The following is a 23134-nucleotide window of genomic DNA, read 5'->3' as shown; positions in this document are numbered from 1 at the left end:
TACGGTTTCGTTGTAATGCTTTCTAGTACTGTAATTCCAAGCCTGGGTGAACCTGTACCAGGAGAGCAAAATAGAGTCACTTAGGGAGCTTTTTCAAAGTACATACACTCTTCTTTTCCTTTCATACTCTCATTTAGTTTCAAAAAAGTGCTCCATGAAAACAGGGATCTGTGTCTTTTTGTTCACTGATGCATTCCAATAACAACTGATTATTTTAATGTTCTTTATATTTCATCCTGAAATTTTATCCCTTTTTAGGGGAATGGTTTGTTGGATGATATACCTCCCGCATTACACCAGTTTTAATTTTATACATGTCATTTATAGAAGTTTTATTTAGTTTATGGACATTTTCCTTACCTCTTTTCATTTTTAAAGGTTGATTGATATAATACTTATTTTTAAAAAACCCATAGTCAGTAATTAGAACATCTGAAATCTTTGCAGGTCCAAGTCTGGCTTTTGTTTATTCTGCTGAATTTGTTCGTGGTGTTTTATTTTCTCTTGTGTTTTTTGATTGTAGGTCCTATAACTTCATCTGTGGAAATTCTTTAAGACCTGGGTTGGAAGTATATGTTTACAGAGAAAATTTGCATTTGTAGCTCTGGGATCCTGGGAGAACTTAGGAGCACTTCAAATTAAGTTTTGACTTGCAGCTTTTTAGGACATTCAAACAGCATACATTCAGTTCCCACACACACCTAAGGACTAGTTTGTGGTTATAATTTCTCAGAGAAGACATTTGGTTATCAGACTATAATAAATAGTATCACAATGGACACAATAGCTTGGCCAGCATGGCTTAGTGGTGTGTTTTATTTTTTTTTTGGGGGGGGGTGGGTGTTAATCCTCACCTGAGGATATTTTTCCATTGATTTTTAGAGAGAGTGGAAGGGAGAGGGAGGGAGAGATAGAGAGAGAGACATCAATGTGAGAGAGAGACATCAATTGGTTGCCTCCTGCACGCCCTTGAACAGTACTAGAGATTGATCCTGCAATCAAGGTATGTGCCCTTGACCGGAATCAAATCCAGGACTCTTCAGTCCTCAGGCTGATGCTCTACCCACTGAGCCAAACTGGCTAGGGCAATTCTATAATTTTTAATAAATATCTGTCCAAATTAATAATCAATAAATAGTGTCTATATGGTCATTTATAGTGGCTACATGTTATACAGTTGTATGTATGTACCACTATAATCTATCTCCTTTTGGATATTTAGATTATTTTCAATGTTCAGCTATTATTAAAAATGTAGCATCGAAAATCTTTATATATTCACCATTGAGTGCTCGGGAAATAACAATCTTGAAAAGTCAATAAAAGTTGATGATGATCAAATACCAGCGGTATCTGTATTTGCATATTTCTCTCTCATTTTGGGGTATCTAATGGAGAAAAAAACGTAATTGTTACAAGTTATTTGTTTTCTATTAAGTACTACTTATCTACAATTTTCTTTTTTAGAATTACAGAATGAAAACTTAAAAGAATCAAATGAGAAGCACGATCATTTAACATCAGAACTAGAAGATTGTAAAATGTCTTTGCAAAGAAGTGTGGTATGATTTAAAAACTGATTAGTGTGTGATAAGTCTCACACTATTCATCAGTCAACAAATATTTATGGAATGATAATACTATATACAAAGACCCAGATCTTCAAATAGGGAAGATACAATCCCTGTCACAAAATGCTTATGGTTTAATTAGAGACATTAGTTGAAAGCACATTAAAATATAACTAAAATACAAGATCATTCATGCTAGGTACCAACAGTGTGATTCAGGCAAAAATTGCTGCGATAGCAGTAAGAATGATAAGAACGCTGCAGGCTTGATTGGCTAGGACAGTGGTCGGCAAACTCTTTAGTCACCAGAGCCGCCGTTTGCCGACCACTGGGCTAGGAAGTCTCCATGGAGAGGTTGAGACTTTAGGTGGGCTTTGGAGGAATGGTGAATTGAAATAAGATAAGTGAGTGGGGTAGAAGAGGGGAGTGACTGGATAAGGAGGGACAGCAAATTACAGAAGCCAAGGAGTTCAGCTTTTTTTCTTAAGGGCCTTGGATCATTGCTTTTGTTTTCTACTTTATTTCATTCAGAGTACTCAAAAAGCTTTGGAGGAAGATTTACAGATAGCAACAAAAAAAATACATCAGCTCACTGAAGCAAAAGAAACGCAAATGGAAGAATTTAATAAAGCTAAAGCTGCTAATTCATTTGTGGTTACTGAACTTAAAACTACCATCTGCAGCTTGAAAGAGTTATTGACAACAGAACATCAGAGGTAAAAATATTTATTTAGATGAATAAAAAAGGCTTGATATTCAGTGCTATTTTCTATTTATTGTCAACTGACTTGTAATTCCTATAACAGTTGTAACCAGTCTTTTTTTTAAAGTATAAACTGGGAATACATTTAAAAAGTTTGTATTGCATAGGCAGGTATACTAGGAAAAGATAGCAGGTATTTTCTAGGATTGCTCCCATGCATACTTTGCCATAGAGTCAAGCTAAATAGATAAGCTGATAAGTGCTGATGCAGTTATATGACTTATTTAAACTGGGTTATTATTGGTTTCATAGAAATAACTTCTTTTGGGGAAGTGAGTTTTATTTTACTGAGGTCTGTAACATTCGTTCTGATTTATAAAATTAGAAATTAACCTGGTACAAAGAACATACTAAAATATTTTTATTAAATTAATGGATTAATGAATTAATGGATATGATTAATTATAAAATAAGTATTCATTTGCATTTCATCTGAAATAGTTTGTCTAAAATGTGAGTTAAAAACTTGCTGTTTTTCATTACTTTATATTAAGGAAAAATTCATATAAAGCAGTGTTATGAGGCTTAGGTAGTTATTTTTGTCTTAGAATTGGGGTTAATTAGGATGAAAGAAACAAGTTTTTCTCTGAAGTCATGGACTGGGCATAACAGTATTTCTTCTCTACTTCTTGTGTCTTGTAAAGGAAGAAAAGCTAGCTGTTCTAGCTCAGCTAATCTTATATTCTTGATTGACTTATCTAGTTGATTTTCAAATTTTAGAATTGTAAGCGATTTTAGATGTTATCTGTTCTAATTACCTCAGTTTTATAGATAAGGAAACAGAAAGGCAGAGGAGTTAAGCAAATTACATGTGTTTTCATAATTGTATTGTTCCTGAGGCAGAATTCAGTATAGTAGTAGTTACATAATCAATCTCAAAGTTCTAGGATATATTAATTTGATTACCATAAGTAATTAAGAAAGAGATAAATTGTGATCACAAGCTTTTATGTAGATTAATTAATATACAACTATATATTTATACTAGCAATATTTTATTTTGAAGTGTTACACTATCCAGCACAGAGTAGGTACTCAAAAAATGCTTTATAATTGAATGAATGAATCTGTGCTAAGATATATTGCACTAATTTTAGTTATTAGATGAATTCTCACTAAAAGAATATTTTACATTGCAAATTAATAATATATTTTACAAGATTGGAAAAAAGTGAAGACCAATTGAAAATATTTACCATGGAGCTTCAGAAGAAATCAAGTGAACTGGGTAAGATTTAGAGAATTATATGTGTACATGATAATATTAGACAATTCTAAAAACATAAACACTATTTCAGAATAAAATGTAGTTTTCTTCTCTGTCATTTACCAATATTCATTATTTGATAATTATTTTGATTTTTCAGAGATAGAAAAAAATGTAAACCTTAAGAAAGACTATTCAGTTCATTATGCAGTTCAAATCTGACTATTTTGTGTTACAAATTTAAGAGCCATCTCATTGCCTAAGTTCAAACTCTTTAAATATAAGCTGTCTTTTCATTGCCCATATAAACCGGTGTATACCAAGTTAGTTAAAGTTAACTGTAAATACAAAAACTTAGTCAAATAATTTTTTTCTCAGTTTATTTACTTGGTATAGTTTTCAGTCTGATGTTGCTGTAAATAGTTTTTAGCTCCAATGACCAGTTTTGTGTGTATATATCCATGTTTGCTTTCACTCTAGTTCTATAAAAGATTCTCCCTCTTGTGTGTTCTATTGCTTCTACTGCTTATTATCAAATACTAGAGGTCTGGTGCACGAATTTGTGCACCAGTAGGGTCCCTTGGCCTGGCTCGCGATTAGGGCCTATTAGGGCCGTCTCGCCCAGTCCTGATCAGTCCCAATCGAGACCCATGGGGGTCGGAGCGTCTTTCCCCTGGTGGTCAGTGCACATCATAGCAACTAGTGGAACGGTCGAATGAATGGTCAGACACTTAGCATATTACACTTTTATTATATAGGATTATTTTTATGTGATATAACTATGGAATTCAGACTTAAATGTCTATTCTTCAGTTAGCTTTGGATATATAACTAGGAACATAACAGACATGGTATTTGTTCTAATGAGATTTAATTAGGGAGACATATAAAACAAATAATCACAAAAAACCCCATTTAATTACAAGGTGGGATAAGTGCTATGAAAGAAATGAAAATGATGCAATAGAAGAAAATAATAGGGCCTAATGTAGATCTGGCAATCAGGGATGGTTTTTAGCTAAAACCTAAAAAATAAGTGAGATTTATTTAGGTAAGACATGTGAGTTAGAGTGAGCTTTTCTTTCTTTTTTTGTTAATCCTCAATGGAGGATATTTTTCTCATTGATTTTTGGAGAGAGTGGAAGGGAGAGGAGAGACAGAGAGAAACATCGATGTGAGAGAGACACATGTGAGAGAGACATATCAATTGTTTGCTTCCTCCAGCCACCCTGACCAGGTATATGTCCTTGGTATATGCAACCAAGGTATATGCCCTTCACCAGAATCAAACCCGGGACCCTTCAATCCACAGGCCAATGCTCTATTCACTGAGCAAAACTGGTTAGGGCTGGAGAGAGCGTTTTAGAAGGAAGGCATATAGAAATGCTCTTAGGTATGAAGGAGCTTTTTTAATTCAAGTGACTGAGTGAAAGCCTTTGTGATTGAGCATAACAAGTGTCATGGAACAGGGAAAGAAATGAGTTTGGGGTGATAAGGACCAAATCAGATAGGGCCAAGGAAAGGAAATTTGATTTTATTCTAACAGTGAAGGAAAATCATTGTAAAATTTAAGTAGAGGAATGACATGATATGGTTCAAAATCACTAATTCTTCTGTATAGCAGATAAGTTTGGTGGTGGGTGGGGAGTGCTGGTAGGGAAGAAAGAGTAGAATTGGAGAAATTGGATTGGAGACTATTTGAGTGGTACAGGTATGAGAGGATATCTTTTAAAAATGGAATCATATCACAATTATGCTAGCAGTTGGTGAGTCCACTAATCTAAGGACATTCTGTCTGGTTTCAGCTCTGAAAAATTTTCTTCTTTTATATCTTCTCTTCTAGTGTCATTGTTCTCTTATTCCCTATAAGTGGATTTTGGAAGTTCTGGATCTATCCTTCATGTTTAAAATTTTTTCTTACACTTTCTATCTTTTAGTTCTTTTCTGTGAAATTTGGGGGAAAAAGGTTTTGGGTTTCCCTTGCTAATTCAGTCTTTATATTTCTTTTGCTAGTTTTGAAATCTTAGTTGTCAAATTTTAAATTCCCAAGAACTCTAAATAATTTATTTCATGGATATGATATGATATTGGAACATACTAATGTTAACATACTTAGCAAAATATCTGCTTCTGCTTGCTCTATTAATTCTTTCTCCTTGGATTTTATTTAATTCTCTTAATTGAATTTGGTTCTTCTCTTTCATGGTTTTGCTTTTCTTCATTAATTGTTGATTCTTAATTGTTTGCTCATCCAAGTATTTGAGAATTCATCTTCACCCACATGTATGTTATAATCTGCTTCATCTGATTATGGGAATGAGATGGGAGATGCTATAAGGAAGGGTGGGCTTGGTAGCTTGTCTATTGGGCATAGGGGAAGTTTTTCTTGATTAAAGATCAAGAGCTATGTGGAGTACTGCCATGTTCCTTTGGCCCTAATTCTCCAAATCCTTGATTTAACCTGAGGCTGTGTGGTGGAAGATGTGGTCAGCTGGTCTAGTTGTTTAACAGAGACTTCAATGAATGAGTATGGGTTTTTACCCCCCACAAAGAATCCTTAACTTTTTGGGTTAATGGTAATGAGTCTGGTTTTATATATAGTTTTTCTAAAACAATTAACGTGATTGGGGGTAAGAGTGTGGAGACATGCTAGTTTTTTAAATATGTATTTTTAAAATTGATTTCAGAGAGGAAGGGAGAGAGATAGAAACATTAATGATGAGAAAGAATCATTGATTGACTGCCTCCTGCACGCCCCCTACTAGGGGGGATTGAGCCCACAACCCGGGAGTATGACCTTGGCCGGAATCAAACCAGGGACCCTTTAGTCGGCAGGCTGACGCTCTATCCACTGAGCCAAACCAGCTATGGCAAGACATGTTAGTTTAAAAAAGTTAACTGTTTTTACTTAAAATTAAACTTTATGGTTAAATAAGCTTTGCATGTGACAGGTTTTTCTTTTAGCATCTACATTGGCATTTTATATTTTGTTGATTTTTTTCCTTAAAGACTGTGGTCAATGATTATAAGTATTTTGTTTGTTTTGAATAATATATAGTTATATTTACAAAAATTAATAACTCTCAACAGTGAGGAAAGACAATGTTTCAGATGTAATAAAATTTAGGTGATAGAATCGTTTGGGAACTTTGTAGGTAGTTTAAAAATGTAAGGAGGAAAAAACCCAGAGGTGTGGGCTGGAAAGATTTTATAATTCATTAGCCTGATGTTGAATTCATGGAGGTATAGAAAGAAAAGCATTATAAAGTATTATTTAATGTGACAAGAAGGAAGGGTGTCAGAAAGAAAATAGGAGCAGGAGTTAGGAAACAAATCTGAATAATGCAAGGTCTGGAAAATCAAAGCGAGATAAGTAGAGTGTTTAATAGTATCAAATAAATGCCAGAAAGCTCTATAATGATGACAAAGAATTATACCACAAAATGGTTATTGGTGATCTTTGAGATATTAGTTCTGCATGGGGTTAAAAAAGAAATTTGTAGGTAACCAAAAAGGAATTTGTCTGCCCCCCCGCCCCGAGATTTGACTATATTGTGAAGAGGCAGAAAGGTTAATCAGTTCCTTTTGTTTTGTATTCAAATAAATATTTAGCTGTGATATGGGAAATTAAAGATTCCTCTACAGAGAGTCAATTTATATTGTTAGTAAAGAAACTAAAGTCTCAGAGAAGGTTGGAATGTTGAGATACGGAGTATAATGGTTAGAGTTAGCTGGAATTAAGTGGGTCACTTAAGTTTGGAGTGAAGATACATGTGAGTTAGAGTGAGCTTAAGAGACCAGATATTTAGAGAGGGATGATGAGTTGAAGGTAAAAGCACACATGTTGAATGACCACATTCCAAATACAGATAGATTGCTTATTTTGTTTAATGAACTCTGAGCTCATTTGGTTGTGGAATTAACTTTATAGAAATGTCTTATGTAATAAAAAGCTAATATGCAAATTTTCCCCTTGACTGGGAGTTCGACTGGAGTTTGACCAGGGGGAGGGACAGCCTGCCAACTGCTCACAGCCCCTCCCCCCAGCAGGTCCAGCCCCCAATCAACCCCCCACCACCCCAATCAGGGGCGGGGCTGCTGGCCTATCGCCCCCCCAGCCCCTTGCCCCTGGCCAGCCCGGCCCGATCGCCCCAATTGGGGTGGGCCGGCTGGACCCTACCTATGCACGAATTCGCGCACCAGGCCTCTAGTTATTAATATTTATCTGTGATTTTTGTATCGTTCCATTTGGACTTCTGGGCAGTGATTTTCAACCATTTTCATCTCATGGCACACATAAACTACTAAAATTCTGCAGCACACCAAAAAAATTTGCCGATATGACAAAAAATAGGTATAATTTTGATTCATACACAGTGGATGGCCATTGTTGTATTGGTTGTTGTCATTTTTTATTTGACAATATAAGGAAAGAGGTCTGCCCCTGACTAAATAGTCAGGTATTGCATGTTTAAAAACTTTTTGCAGTACACTGCTTGAAAATTGGTGATTTAGGGTACCCCAGCTACATGAATCCATTTCTTAGTTTTCCCCTTTCAAATGGTATTATTCTTATTTCTCCTTTCCTAGTTTTTTAATCCAGCTTTTAACACATTTATATTCTTTTGCTTACTTTAGAAGAGATGACTAAGCTTAACAATAATAAAGAAGTAGAACTTGAAGAATTGAAAAAAACCTTGGTAAGTATTTAGTTTCTCTTAATATAGAGTAATTACTTTTCAAATCTACCGACTTAGACTCTCACACTATAGATGTTTTATGCTAGTTCTTTTTCAGATAAACTATTAAAAAATTACTTTTGGTTTTTAGTAAAGCCACATTCTTACCTATACTAATATTTATACATCTTGATAACTGTCTTCATGTCTTTAGAGGGTTTTAAACAATTTTTTAATTTATTGATTGATGAAAGAGAGAGAGAGAGAGAGAAACTTGTTTCACTTATTTATGTATTCCTTGGTTGATTTAAAAAAACAAACAAATCCCATGTCTTTTTTTAAAAAATATATTTTACTGATTTTTTACAGAGAGGAAGGGAGAGGGATAGAGTTAGAAACATCAATGAGAGAGAAACATTGATCAGCTGCCTTCTGCACACTCCCTACTGGGTATGTGCCCGCAACCAAGGTACATGCCCCTTGACCGGAACCGAACCTGGGACCCTTGAGTCCCCAGGCCGACGTTCTATCCACTGAGCCAAACCAGTTAGGGCTTGGTTGATTCTTATATGTGCCCTAACCCGGAATGGAACCATGATCTCCTGGTCAGTGGGTCGATGCTTAACCACTGAGCCACATTGGACAGACTGTTGAACGTTTTTGTGTTAACAAGAGTTATTTGCTTGTAGTTTTCTTTTCTTTGATTGTCTTTGCTGCTTTTGGAATCAGGCTAATGCTGGCCTCATAAAATGAGTTGGGAAGCTTTTCTTTCATTTCTATTTTCTAAAGAGATTGTGTAGAATTAGTGTTATTTTTTCTTTATATATTTGGTAGAATTCTCCAGTGAAATCATCTGGATGTAGAAATTCTTTCATTGTTATAGAACTACTCTGGTTACTTGCTTTATCTTGGGTGGTTTTTATAGTTTGGGGTTTTTGAGGAATTAATACATTTCACTGAAGTTGTCAGATTTCTGTGCATAGAGTTATTTATAATATTCCCTGTTATCCTCTTAGTAAATTTTTATGCTTTGTGAGCCATGTGGTCTCTGTTGAAGCTATTCAATTTTGCCGTTAACAGGGCAAAACAGGCATAGATGATACATAAACAGATTGGCTATATTACAGTAATGCTTTATTAAAAATAGGCAGTGGTGGATTTGGTCTGTGGGCTGTGTTTGCTGACCCTTGGTTGTCTAGAATGATGAATTCAATTCTTGGCCCATTAACACATTGCACACCAGTAGTTTTATTGCTAGCTTTACCCAGTGGCCAGATAAGTTTCTATTGAACGAGTACAAAAAACATTTTACAAAATATCATACTTTAAAAAGATATTAGCTTATAAGAACATGTAATAAATAACTTCAAAATGCAATGGGTATTTAATTTTAAGGCGTGCCTTTAACATTTATGTAAAACACTGTGTAATATGAAAACACGAGAATGCTTGTGATCCGCCTGCAATGTGTTAAGATGGTATGTTAACAAAGTGAGCCCATCCTGATGGAATGATGTAATTTAAAACTGTTTCATAGGAAGAATGAAAATATTCTTAAAGATTTTAGAATAGTTAAGAGAAAAGTTAGGGAGTAATGATAACTCTCTTCAAATATTTACCAGTTGTCATGTGAAAGAGGAATTGACTTTTATGTGATCAAGGAAGGCAGAATGATGACTATTGCATGAAAGTTATAGTAAAGCACATTTTTGTGCAATAATGACAAACAGGATTGATAGAATAGTGAATGACTAGTAAACGCTAATAAATTGGAGTGATTTATACATAAATTAAGGTTTGACTTCATATGGCCTGTAGGTTTTTTTTTAAAATAAGAAAATTCCAGGGCTCTGTCCATTAAATCCTGTCATCATACTTAGTTTTGGAATTTACTTAATAATGACAAATGTTTTCTTTTAAGAAAAATTTTAGCCAAAGGGAAACTCATTATTTCTCCCCAACTTTCTATAGGAAGTTCGATTATTTTGAATATGTGTGTGCTTTGATTGTCATGATTTGTTAATATTTTTAAATAGGCAGAAAACCAAAAGCTTTTAGATGAAAAGAAACAATTTGAGAAGATTGTTGAAGAATTAAAAGGAACAGAACAAGAACTAACCGGTCTTCTCCAAACCAGAGAGGTTTGTTTATAAAGGATATATTTTTCTTTCACATATTTTGTTGGTAGAGTACAGATTATAGAATAGATTATGGTATAGCCATCTTTGTGAAAGGTTTCTTCACAAGATTTATTTTTATTTTATTTTATTATTTAAAAAATATATTTTATTGATTTTTTACAGAGAGGAAGGGAGAGGTATAGAGAGTTAGAAACATCGATGAGAGAGGAAACATTGATCAGCTGCCTCCTGCACACCCTCCACTGGTGATGTGCCGCAACCATGATACATGCCCTTGACCAGAATCGAACCTGCGACCCATCAGTCCTCAGGCCGACACTCTCTTTTTTCCCCCCATAGCTCCCCTCTACCCGGTTCCCACCCCACCCCATGCCCTTACCCCCGACCCCCCGCCGCTGTCCTCATCCATAGGTGTATGATTTTTGTCCAATCTCTTCCCGCACCCCCACACCCCTCTCCCCTCGAGGATTGTCAGTCCACTCCCTTTCTATGCCCCTGATTCTATTATATTCACCAGATTATTCTGTTCATCAGATTTTTTATTCACTTGATTTTTTGATTCACTTGTTGATATATATGTATTTGTTGTTCATAATTTTTATCTTTACCTTTTCCTTCTTCTTCCTCTTCTTAAAGAATACCTTTCAGCATTTCATATAATACTGGTTGGGCGGTGATGAACTCCTTTAGCTTTTTCTTATCTGTGAAGCTCTTTATCTGACCTTCCATTCTGAATGATAGCTTTGTTGGGTAGAGTAATCTTGGTTGTAGGTTCTTGATTTTCATCACTTTGAATATTTCTTGCCACTCATGTCTGGCCTGCATAGTTTCTGTTGAGAAATCAGCTGACAATCGTATGGGTGCTCCCTTGTAGGTAACTGTTTTTCTCTTGTTGCTTTTAATATTCTCTCTTTGTCTTTTGCTTTTGGCATTTTAATTATGATGTGTCTTGGTGTGGTCCTCTTTGGATTCCTTTTGTTTGGGGTTCTCTGCGCTTCCTGGACTTGTAAGTCTATTTCTTTCACCAGGTGGGGGAAGTTTTCTGTCATTATTTCTTCAAATAGGTTTTCAGTATCTTGCTCTCTCTCTCCTTCTGGCACCCCCATAATTCTGATGTTGATACGCTTGAAGTTGTCCCAGAGGCTCCTTATACTATCTTCATATTTTTGGATTCTTTTTTTTTTGCTTTTCCGATTGAGTGTTTTTTGCTTCTTTGTATTTCTAAATTTTTTTAATGTATATTTTATTGAATTTTTACAGAGAGGAAGGGAGAGGGATAGAGAGTTAGAAACATTGATGGGAGAGAAACATCAATTAGCTGCCTCTTGCATACCTCATACTGGGGATGTGCCCGCAACCAAGGCACATGCCCTTGACCGGAATCGAACCTGGGACCCTTCAGTCCGCAGGCCGACACTCTATCCACTGAGCCATACCGGTTAGGGCTGCTTCTTTGTATTTCACATCTTTGACTTGATTCTTGCGATCCTCTAGTCTGCTGTTGGATCTCTGTATATTATTTTTTATTTCAGTCAGTGTATGCTTAATTTCTAGTTGGTCCTTTTTCGTATCCTTGAGGGTCTCACTAAATTTATCAGCCTTTTCTAGAAAATTCTTGAAAAACCTTATAACCATGATTTTAAACTCTATATCCAGTCATTTGCTTTCCTCCATTTCTTTCATTTGTGATCTGTTTCTTTGTCTCCACATTTTGGCTGCTTCCCTGAGTTGATAGAGTGGCTTTGTGTGCTAGGTGTCCTAAAGGGCCCAGTGGCTCAGCCTCCCCAGTTACCTGAGGTGGACACTCTTGGTGAACCCCTTTGTGGGCTGTGTGCACAGTCTTGTTGTAGTTAAGCCTTGATTGTTGTTGGTATCACTGGGAGGAATTGACCTCCAGGCCAATTGGCTGTGAGGATCAGCTGTGTCTACAATGGGAGAACTTCTGTGCTGGAGACACCCTTATGGGGCAAGACTTGCTTCAATGGGGCTTTGGTGCTCACTGAGTCTGCCCCCTGAGTGTGTTCCTTATGGATCTGAGGAGTTCTAATCTGGATGGTCCTACTCTGACCCCTGGGTACACTGGCTCTTCGATCTCCAAGGAGGTGCTAATTTAGCCTCTGCCTGAGGCTACCCAGCAGGCGCTATGGAGAGATATGCAGATTCCTCTTCTTTGTTTGGGTTTTGGAGGTGCCCAGATGAGGCCCAGCTGTGAAGCAATGCAAGCTGCTGTTGGGCCTTGGGCCTTCTTTTGGATGTTCTAGGTCTCACTGACTCAGCTGCAGTTTGTTATGTAAGTTTAGATTTCAAAGGACCAGGCCATTCATATGCAAAAGCCTCTGCGCACAGCTTGGATGCGGCGGAGTCCCACAGCGGAGCAAACAGCAATGGCTTCCCGTCAGCCCTGCCCTAAGAGGCCCCCGGGTCTCAGTGTCCCTTGGTGGTCGCTGCAAGCACCTCTGAGAGAAAGCCGCCCTCGAGTTCCGCCCGCTGCCAGACAGTCAAGTTTCTCCCCGTATGAGTCTGGGTCCCCAGAGTCTCGCCCTGAAGTGGAGTTCAGAGCAGTTGGGAGCTTGTGTCTCACTGAGGTTTGAAAAAGCCAGCTGCGTACTCAGTTGCCATTCCTCTCCGTGCGCGCGCCACCGTACCTCTGGATTTTACTTCCGCAGCTCCTCTGAGTCTCAGTGTGCTTTTCTCTTCCCTTCTAGTTGTAGAATTTCCACTTAGCCAGCCTTCCTGTGGTTCTGGATGATGTCCATTTTGTCTTTCAGTTGTAGTTTTGAAGTGGTTGTGCGCGGCAGCAAGTTCAGGTGTTTACCTATGCCGCCATCTTGGTTTCTCTTAAGATTTCTTTTTAAAGTATGTGTTCCTGCTACATTTAATATGCTAATGATTGATGTAAAACACATCTAGAAAAATTCCATCTACACTAATAAAAGATAAATATGCAAATTGACTGTACCTCCGCAATGTCCACAAGCCAATCAGGAGTGAGTATGCAAATAAACCCAACAAAGATGGTGGGTTAATTTGCATACACAGGTGCAGAGCAGCTTGGGGCGGGGGCAGCTGCTTGGCACCTGTGTGCAGCCATTTGCGTGCATGCCGGTGCCAAGCGGCCTGCATCCTGGGGACAGGCATCCTCGGGAGCCAGGCCGCTCTGAGCCTGTAGGCCTGCGTGTAGGCCCAGAGTGGCTGGGGTCCAAGAACGACCCCCTGGCCCCTCCAGGCCTACAAGCACAGGCACAGAGCAGCTGGGGGTGTGGTGGGAACGTCCCCCGCAGGGAGCGAGCAGACAGCAGGGCCCTGCTTGCCCCTGGCCATGGCAGTGAGGGGCAAGCAGTCCCCCACAGGGCCCCTACAGAGCGCAGACACCAGGGCCCTGCTTGCCCCTAGCCCCAGTGCCTAAGGGCAAGCAGGCCCCCACAGAGAGCAGACACCAGGGCCTGTGGTGGCGTCAAGCAGGCAGGTCCACAGAGAGCAAAGAACCACGGAAGCAGGCCTAAGCCATCAGTAGGACATCCCCTGAGAGCTCCCAGATTGGAGAGGGTGCAGGTCAGGCTGAGGGTTCCGCATGCCCCTGTGCATGAATTTCGTGCACTGGGCCCCTAGTGCTCTATATAATGTGGGAGAGAAAGGTCAATATTTAAGGTATCAATAGTATGTACACAATGCATGGCTTGTAATTACATTTCTTGATACCTTGAGTATTTCTTAAAAAGTTAGCCTTTATTAAGTTCTTAGTTTACAGTAGTTTTTATAGTGCTCATGTTATAATTTTAGAATGTCATTTATTTGAAAAAGTGTGTTTTCCAACCATAACAGCATTATAATTATCTTTTTATAATAATAACAGCTTAGTATTTAAGATGCTGATTTTATTATTAATTTCTTCTTAATATTATAGCATTTTATTTATTTATTTTTTAAAATATTTTTTATTGATATCCGAGAGGAAGGGAGAGGGGGAGATAGATAGAAGCATCAATGATGAGAGGGAACCATTGATCGGCTGCCTCCTGCATTCCCCACACTGGTGACCGAGCCAACAACCCTGACATGTGCCCTTGACTGGAATCGAACCCTGACCTCCTGGTTATAGGTTGATTCTCAACCACTGAGCCATGCTGGCTGGGCTATATAGCATTTTAATTGAAATTATTTGGTAGAGTAAAAATGACAAAAATATTTTAAAATGTGTAAATATAATTTTACTGGTTGAGCTTCAGAATATCAAGATGAAATTTACTTATATTACATTTGTCATTGCTCATTGTTTTAAATTATAATGGTTATGGCATTGAATCTACTTAAATTTTTAAAATGTGATATATTCTTACCACATTTTTGCCAAATAAATGACTTAGTTGCATAGAGTGACCACGTTTTTTAAATGAGAAAATTGTAAAAACATTTGCTATGGTTATACACATTTATTTTTCAGAAAAAAGTACATGATTTGGAAATTCAATTGACCACCGTTGCAACAAGTGAACAACAGTATTCAAAACAGGTTAAAGAACTGAAAACTGAGCTTGAAAATGAGAAGTATGTTTTCTATCTATGAAATAGCTTATGTATTTAATTACTAAGTTTTCTAGTATTTAATAATAAATTAGTGAATTATGTTCAATATTTATTTGAATGAGCTTAAAGTTGTATTTTATTCCTAAAGATCAAAATAATTTATCAATTTTATTGCTAAGGGAAGTACATATCATTTACATAAAAAGAGTTCATCACAAAGTTAAGAACTGCTTAAGGTTAATATATTCCTTTTCTTAGAGATAGTTGGTTTCTTAGGAAAAAAACATTTTTATTTGCAGTTCTAACTAGTTATTTTGATTGATTTGCTAAATTATCTCATAGGTTTGAATTGATGAAATGCCAGTGAGAAAATACAAATTCATTTCTTACATTGTCCAAATAAAATATAAAATTGAATGATTTATCTACTCAGTAAGTTTAATTTTGAGAAAAAGTGAGAGGAAAAAATTATGTTATTATTTATAGAGAAGTAAATTCAAGTAGCCAATCTAGTGGTGAGCATGATTTTTTTTTCTTTTTGGTTGCTTCTCAGCTCTACATAAAAATGAGAAGTAAGTAGTTTATTCAGGATCTTGTTTCTTTCAGCTCCCATTCTCTCCTTCGGATATATTTTCAACAGTATTTTTTTAGGGGTTCTGGATAAAGTTTATCTATTAACCAAAATCCCTTTTGATAAATAGGCTGATTACTTATTTATACTTTGGTATAAATTTGTTATCTTCAGTTTATTCGCTTTTTCAACCTTTCATTTTTTAATGAAAACTTTTATCTATTTTTTGATGAATTTCCATTAAAGTAGTAGGAGATAGTAGGTGCTCCTGAAATCATTCCTAGAGCCACACATTCCCCTTCATTTAAAATTGATCCTTGCTGCAACTAATAATAGCAGTAATCTCTCTTCCAGTGTAGAGCATATGAGGCCTAGCATAAGAGCAGTTTAAGTATCTGCACAACGGTTAAACCTAGTTTTCTTTATTTTAATTTAAAATAGGTCATGCCTCATATATTACTTTAATTAAATCATCAGGAGCTTGAAACAGTTTCTAAGAGACAGTCTATTAGAAAGAAAAATTATGAAAAAATATATACCCTTTAAAATTTGTGGAAAAGTAATGGGGGTAATGGTGTGGGGAGTATGCAAAGAAATATATGACATCATGAAAAACTTATAGAAAAATTTCAAATATGTACAATGTAGAGATGTAATAAACCAGCATGTACCTGTCACCCAGCTTCAGAAATTAAGTAGTGGCCAAACTTACATAATTTACAACCCTAGGTTATAATTTCTGCTTTCCTCTAAGGTTATTATGAAGTAAATTTCACATCATATAATTTCATACTTAAATATTTTTATATGACATATTTTTTAAAAAATAGGCTTAAGAATACTGAACTAACTGCAAGTTGCAACAGGCTTTCACTGGAGAATGAAGAATTAGCACAAGAAACAAGTAAAATGGCCTTAGAACTTAATAAACAGCAAGAAGATATTAATGTGAGTTGAAGAAAGTACCAATGACTTAATTTTCTTACCTGTAAAATTAGGGAGTTAGAATAGATGACCTCTAAAGATTCTTTCAGCTTTAAAAGTCTAATTATCTTAGAGCTGATACTTTATTTTAGAAGAAAAATATACATACTGATTTTACATGGTGATAATGAGCAACAGAATATAGAGGTTACCCAATGATAAAGTTAATTAATTGTAAGCATCAAGATTTATATAAAGTATTCAACAAGTATTTATTAAGTAATTCATATGAGACATTGTGGAGGATATGGTGATGAATAAAAGGTCATCCTCTTTAGGAGCTTATAACTCAAGAGAAAAAAATGCTCAAATAGCTTAAATAAAATAGTATATGTCTTGTTTTGGGGACAAAGTGTTATCTGCATCCACAGGATCACTTCTGCTTTGGTGGAAGACAAGGCTTCAGAGAAAATGTAGCATTGATTTTAGCCTAAAAGATGTGTAATTATGAGTTCAGTAGGTAACAGTTGTGGAAACACATTCCTAGAAGCCACAGCAATATAAACAAAGGATATGTCTCAAATTATCATTGGGAAACAGCGAATAAGACTTGTTTTGTTAGCTGCTGAATAGAGATTGTTAAGGAAATGAAGTTTGGAAAAGTAGTGTGGAACTATGCAAGTTAGCCCATTCTCTTGCTTTATATATAACTAAATTAATTTTATGCTGACAGATAAAGGTCTTAAATATTAGTTTCAATTTTATTTTTGTTGCAACAGGATAAGTAATATGAACAATATTGATTATTTCTTTAGAATAGCAAAAAACAAGAAGAAAGGACACTGAAACAATTAGAAAATCTGGAAGAAACAGAAACACAATTAAGGCAAGACTAATGAGTTGGTGGCCTCTTTTGTCTGGCAAAGATTTTAGTATTCTTTTCTATTAATTTATTATAGTTAATTTAGATTAAACTTACGTTGAATATAATATAAAGTAAAAATGAGACTTAAATTACTGCTTTGGAATTCTGCTTAAAAATGAAGTTGTAATAATGTCTATTTTATACTCAGTGTTGAAATAGTGAGATTAGGTACATTAATTTTAAAGCATCATAGCTTTCTAATATTTATTATTTATTAACTAAGAAGATACACTAATCATATGTCAGAAAATTTAGAAGAGAAATAAAAAATATTATTTTAAGCATTAGCCATGTTTCTAGGCATTTTCACAATCATCTATTGTAATGCCTATGTACCAGTTAATCAAGTGGATATGACATTTTTTACTTTTAGTCCTTTATATTTTTGGATATTTGTATTTTACAGTTTTTCACTATCATAAATAATACTGTAGTAAACATCTTAGCACATACAGATCTTTTTCTTATTTTGAATTTGATAGGATAAATTTCAAGTAAGTAGAATTTATTAAGTCAGAGGAATAATTACTTAAATGAAGAATAAAATTGAGCAAAACTATCTTTCTTGCCTTTGTCTCTGCTATATAGTTTCTCTCCCCAGAGGTATCACTCTTACCTGTGTATGTTTCTAGAGATACTCTGTTACATATATAAGGGTATACGTTTATGCAGATTTCTCAGTCATGTAGTTTTTCATTAAAATCACTTGTATTTATGTATCTAATTTATTTTAATAAAATTATGACTATGTCTTAGAATAATGACTAATTTATGACTAAGAGAACAGTAAAGTGAAATCTTGACTTAAATTAGGACAAGCATTTCTTTCCAGGAGTTTTTTAAATAGAAGAATATAAGAGTCCATATAATTAATTTCAAAATAAATGTATAATTTAAATATCAGAGTGAATTGTGCCAATTTAGTATTAAGGCATGAAAAACTACCCAGCAAAATGAAAATATAAACCAATAAATTTTAATAGTTAATCATTTTAGAAATTCAGAAAGGTAATAAAATAAAAATATAAGTTTTATCTCAATGTCACTCTTCCATTTCCTTTAAGGAATGAACTGGAATCTGTGAGAGAAGAATTAAAGCAGAAAGGAGATGAAGTTAAATATAAATTGGACAAGAGTGAGGAAAATGTATGTTATATTTTATAATAAATCATATCACAAAATTTCCAGTCATAAAAGCAATACCACATATCTAAAAAAAATGGTGTCGTATATTGTTGAATAAATAACTAGTTAACTAGGGACTTTTATAGGCTATTGAATTTTAAAATATAGGGCAGAGTTTGGTTATTTTGCATACTTTATATCTAGAAGAAAGAATAGTATACTTCTAAATTTCTTTTATAAATGCTCAATATTTAACGTTGATTTACATTTTTAGGCTAAATAAATGGCTTATGCTTTAGTAATATAGAATATACTGATAAATTGAGTAAAAGTTCGTTTTGTGCTTTGGTGGATATGATTTAATAAGTTGAGATAGGAACAAGGTCTTTAGAAAAGAATGTCATGAAAGTGGAATAGTACTAAGTATGTGACAAGATAATAGTATATAACATATATAGTGGGAGAAAATTGTGCAAAAATAGATCAAACTGGATTGTGAAGGCCTTGACTGTTTTTTTCATTCATTCAACAAATATTATTGACTACTTACTATGGGCTAGGAACTGTTCTGGGTGCTGACTTTAGATTTTATTTGTTTTGGTAGACAATGGTGATCCAATTATTTTTTTATTTAGGGAAATGATATTTTAATTTGTAAGAAAGGAATAGGGAGAGGTGAAAAACACTGGAATTAGTTGGAAGACTATAAAAAATAGTATTGTAAGCTCTGAAGAAAAGTTTTGGAGAAGACTGGTGTTGTGGTTAGAGGATAGAATAATCGGGCCAGGCCTGAGCTGCATGTCCACTTGTGGAAACTGATCAGCTTCCCTCAAACTACATGGACTGAGCAGAATCATAGTGGAATTTACATTAAAGGTGGCCAGACCAAAACATAGGTCCTCTATATAAATGCTGTTAGAGATCATTGTAGAAACATCTGATCCAAACTTGAGTAAGGACAAGCCAGCTTCCTGGAAAAAAACATTTAGTTTGAGACTTAGACTTACAGGAATTTGCGGAAGGCAGAGGGGTGGACACAAGTATATTAGACCTATATATTAGGTCTCAAGAGCTTTACTGAGGATTGTCATAATTATATTTACACTTTAGAAAGTTGTAAGACTATTGGAAAAGTCCAAGTGTAAAAATTGCGGTGTAATTCATTACTTTAAAATTTTTATCAGAAGCTGCTTAAAAAACTAATCTTGTTTGTGATGAGGTAAAGTGTGAATTTGATGTTTAATTTAAAGTAAAAATCCTCCACTAAGAATATAAATTTATTTTACCAAAGTAAAAAATATTAGTGATTAATTAAGGAAAAAACCAACAATGTATGGCAGGTTGTTAGCATATTGACTCTTTCTATGGTTGAATTTCAATTACCTATTGAAACAGTTTCCCAGAAAGAATCCAAGTTGCAAATATTTCTCACATATTTGGCCTGACATTAAAATTCATTACTCTCATTTTTCCCAATCCACTACCTTAGTTCAGACATTTATTTTTTTTGTACATACTTTATCTGAGCCTCAGATTCCTCATCTCAAAAATGGAAATAATATCTATTCTTTCTATATCATTAGGTTGTTAGATGGTTTAGATCAGTGGTCGACAAACTCATTAGTCAACAGAGCCAAATATCAACAGTACAACGATTGAAATTTATTTTGAGAGCCAAATTTTTTAAACTTAAACTTCTTCTAATGCCACTTATTCAAAATAGACTCGCCCAGGCCGTGGTATTTTGTGGAAGAGCCACACTCAAGAGGCCAAAGAGCCGCATGTGTCTCACAAGCCGCAGTTTGCCAACCACGGGTTTAGATTAACAAATGTTTGTGAAAGATCTAGTTAAGAGATTATAAATATACTAGAGGCCCAGTGCATGAAATTTGTGCATGGGTAGACTCCCTAGCACCCACCAGCTGGGGCCTCCCTTCATTCCGTGCTGTCCCCTGGTGGTCAGTGCACATCATAGCAAGCGATCAAACTCCCGGTCAGTTGAACTTCCAAGGGGACACTTGGCACATTATACTTTTATATATATAGATGCAAGACAATTTTTAAAAATTAAGATAAATTTGGAAAGCTAATAAAATATTGCAAAGTGACACTAAGCTAAGAGTGATGAATATTAATATATAAACATGAACACAAAGACAGTTTTTAAAAGAAAGGATACTGAAATAATCTGGGAGTACCGATAAATTTTTTGTTTGTTGTTGTTAATCCTCACCCAAGGATATTTTTCCATTGATTTTTTTTTTATAGAGAGTGGAAGGGAGGGGGAGAGACGGAGAGAGAGAAACATTGATATGAGAGAGCTACATCGATTGGTTGCCTCCCGCATGTATCCCCACTAGGGCCAGGGATCTAGCCTGCAACCAAGGTATGTGCCTTTGACTGGAATCCAGCCCAGGACCCTTCAGTCTGCCAGTCTGAGTGAAGGCTGATGCTCTGTGCATTGAGCAAAACCAGCCAGGGCCTGATAAATACTTTTGTAAAAACAAAAGGTTGAGTTTTATAATTCCATTTCTGAAAGATACTTGTAGAAGAAAATAGTAATTCTGTTAACATTTTAAATCTGATGTCAAATATTATTTTTTAGGTTCGAAGCCTTGAATGTGAAGTTTTAAAAAAAGATAAACAAATGAAGATATTAGAAAACAAGGTAGTATCAAATTGCAAACAGGTTTGGAAGTAGAGACTTTGTAACAACATATGTATGAATAGATTCTTTAGGGCCAACCTTTACACTTTTGTTTTGTTAATCCTCACCTGAGGATATATTTTTAGGGAGAGTGGAAGAGAGAGAAACATGGATGTGAGAGAAACACATTGATTGGTTGCCTCCTGCGTGCACCCCAACCAGGGCCCAGGCTGGGAGGTACGTGCCCTTGACTGGAATCAAACCCAGGTCCCTTTGGTTCACAGGCTGATGCTCTATCCACAGAGCCAAACTGGCTAGGACCAGCCTTTACACTTTTAACAGCCTTTATATAAATCTCAATTCTCCTTTGAAGGCTTTGAGGAGTAATGTAGAATTTTTGTTGTAGGTTTTTTTGAAGAGGCTCTGGGTTCAGGATTTTTTTTTTGCACAATGCTTTAAAGAGCAAATTTTCATTAAATTCCTCATAGATATCTCTTCTCTTTCGCAAAATTTCATACTCTGTGCAGCTGCATTTGTTGTGGATATCTTTAGTGTGACAGGATGTTTTTTTTAAATCATTCTTAGACATCTTTCCCATCTCTCAAGAGAACTGAAGAAAAATTTCTGCTCCATTTATGTGAAGTGTTCTTGCTGGCTGCCCATCCCAATTCACTTTTCCCTTCTCTGTACCTCATGGGCCCTAAACCTGACTTTCTATATAGAGAGTAGTCCTCTGGAAAGTATAGTTCACTTTCTGTAGTTTTGGCCTCTAATAACACCAATTTTTTTTCCTACCTAGAATTCTGATGATTAAAATCGTTTATTACTCTGCATAAGAGTTATTTTACTTAAAAATGAACTGTGATAGTTTAATACCTTTTCAAGATTTCTGGGCATTCCACCAAATGTATTTATTTTAATTAGTCCTACATTTTGAGATTATTTAAATTTAAAAGGATTGAAAATTTAAGTTACTTTGATTTTCATTAGCTTATTCAGAAAGAAGGGAGAGTGAGATGGGGCAGTGAGTGTTGTAAGGAAAATATTTAACAGAATTTTGTGCTAATGTGGGAGATGAAAATTTTTTTTTCATTAGAATTTCTTTCTACTTCAATGGAAATTAGAATGATACGTATATGTAATGTAGGAACCTTTAGAAATTTATGCTGCTTTTATGGTACTCCACATATTTTGGGGGCTAATACCTCTTATTCTAGTTCTGCATGTGTACCCAGGTGAAGTAGTCCCTCAAAGTGAGATATAAAAAAAGGGTTCAGCTGATATTTTTTTTAACAGGAATTAAAATGTAGTTAGGAGGAGACAGACTATTATATTATTTCCCTTCCCTATAGATAATAAGTACAAGAGGTCTCAGAAATGAAAATGGAATTGTTTTTAAAGTAGTTGAATTCAAATGTTCTTTAAGTATATATATATATATATATTTTTAATATATTTTATTGATATTTTACAGAGAGGAAGGGAGAGGGATAGAGAGCTAGAAACATCGATGAGAGAGAAACATCGATCAGCCGCCTCCTGCACACCCCCCACTGGGGATGTGCCCGCAGCCAAGGCACTTGCCCTTGACCGGAATCGAACCCGGGACCCCTCAGTCCGCAGGCCGACGCTCTATCCACTGAGCCAAACCGGTTTCAGCAGTATATTAAGAATTGTTAAAAATTTCAAATTTGTATTGAGATAATTGTTAGTAAAATTTGTACCCATTCACATGATTTTAGACATTAATGGAGTTATTTAACAATATGATTTTTGAAGTGACTTCTATATTAATTTATGTAATGTTTTTATTAGTTTGAAATTTCTTATGTTGACTAGAATATTGAATAAAATAATTATAATTTCTCTCTTTTTTTTTTTTAGTGTAACAATTTAAGGAAACAAGTTGAAATTAAAAGCAAGAATATTGAAGAATTCCAGCAGGAGGTATGTATTGATTCTCAATATCAAATTATTTTAAAAGATTTTTTTCACTTCAGTTTTAGAGAATAATGCTTTCCTTTCCTGTAGTAATTTCAGTCTAGGTAAGGTGGCAG

The 23134-nt window shown here is 35.3% G+C and overlaps 1 protein-coding gene across 8 annotated transcripts in view; it reads left to right on the top strand.

The window, feature by feature from the left end:
- Nucleotides 1–23134, top strand: part of SYCP1 (synaptonemal complex protein 1) — a 103455-nt gene that overhangs the window by 51126 nt on the left and 29195 nt on the right. For 7 of the 8 annotated variants that reach the window (XM_080649152.1, XM_080649155.1, XM_080649151.1 and 4 more), the window contains 11 exons: nt 1468–1562; nt 2103–2287; nt 3495–3562; nt 8180–8241; nt 10257–10361; nt 14803–14906; nt 16287–16404; nt 17196–17266; nt 18370–18451; nt 21036–21098; nt 22962–23024. In XM_080649152.1, the coding sequence (XP_080505278.1) occupies nt 1468–1562; nt 2103–2287; nt 3495–3562; nt 8180–8241; nt 10257–10361; nt 14803–14906; nt 16287–16404; nt 17196–17266; nt 18370–18451; nt 21036–21098; nt 22962–23024 (1016 nt within the window). The remainder of the gene's footprint in view (nt 1–1467; nt 1563–2102; nt 2288–3494; nt 3563–8179; nt 8242–10256; nt 10362–14802; nt 14907–16286; nt 16405–17195; nt 17267–18369; nt 18452–21035; nt 21099–22961; nt 23025–23134) is intronic. The other variant, XM_080649158.1, reaches the window with a different exon arrangement.

This window comes from Plecotus auritus (genome assembly GCF_963455305.1).
Source record: "Plecotus auritus genome assembly, chromosome: 12".
Taxonomy (NCBI): domain Eukaryota; kingdom Metazoa; phylum Chordata; class Mammalia; order Chiroptera; family Vespertilionidae; genus Plecotus; species Plecotus auritus.
This window is presented reverse-complemented; position numbering and strand designations above follow the sequence as displayed.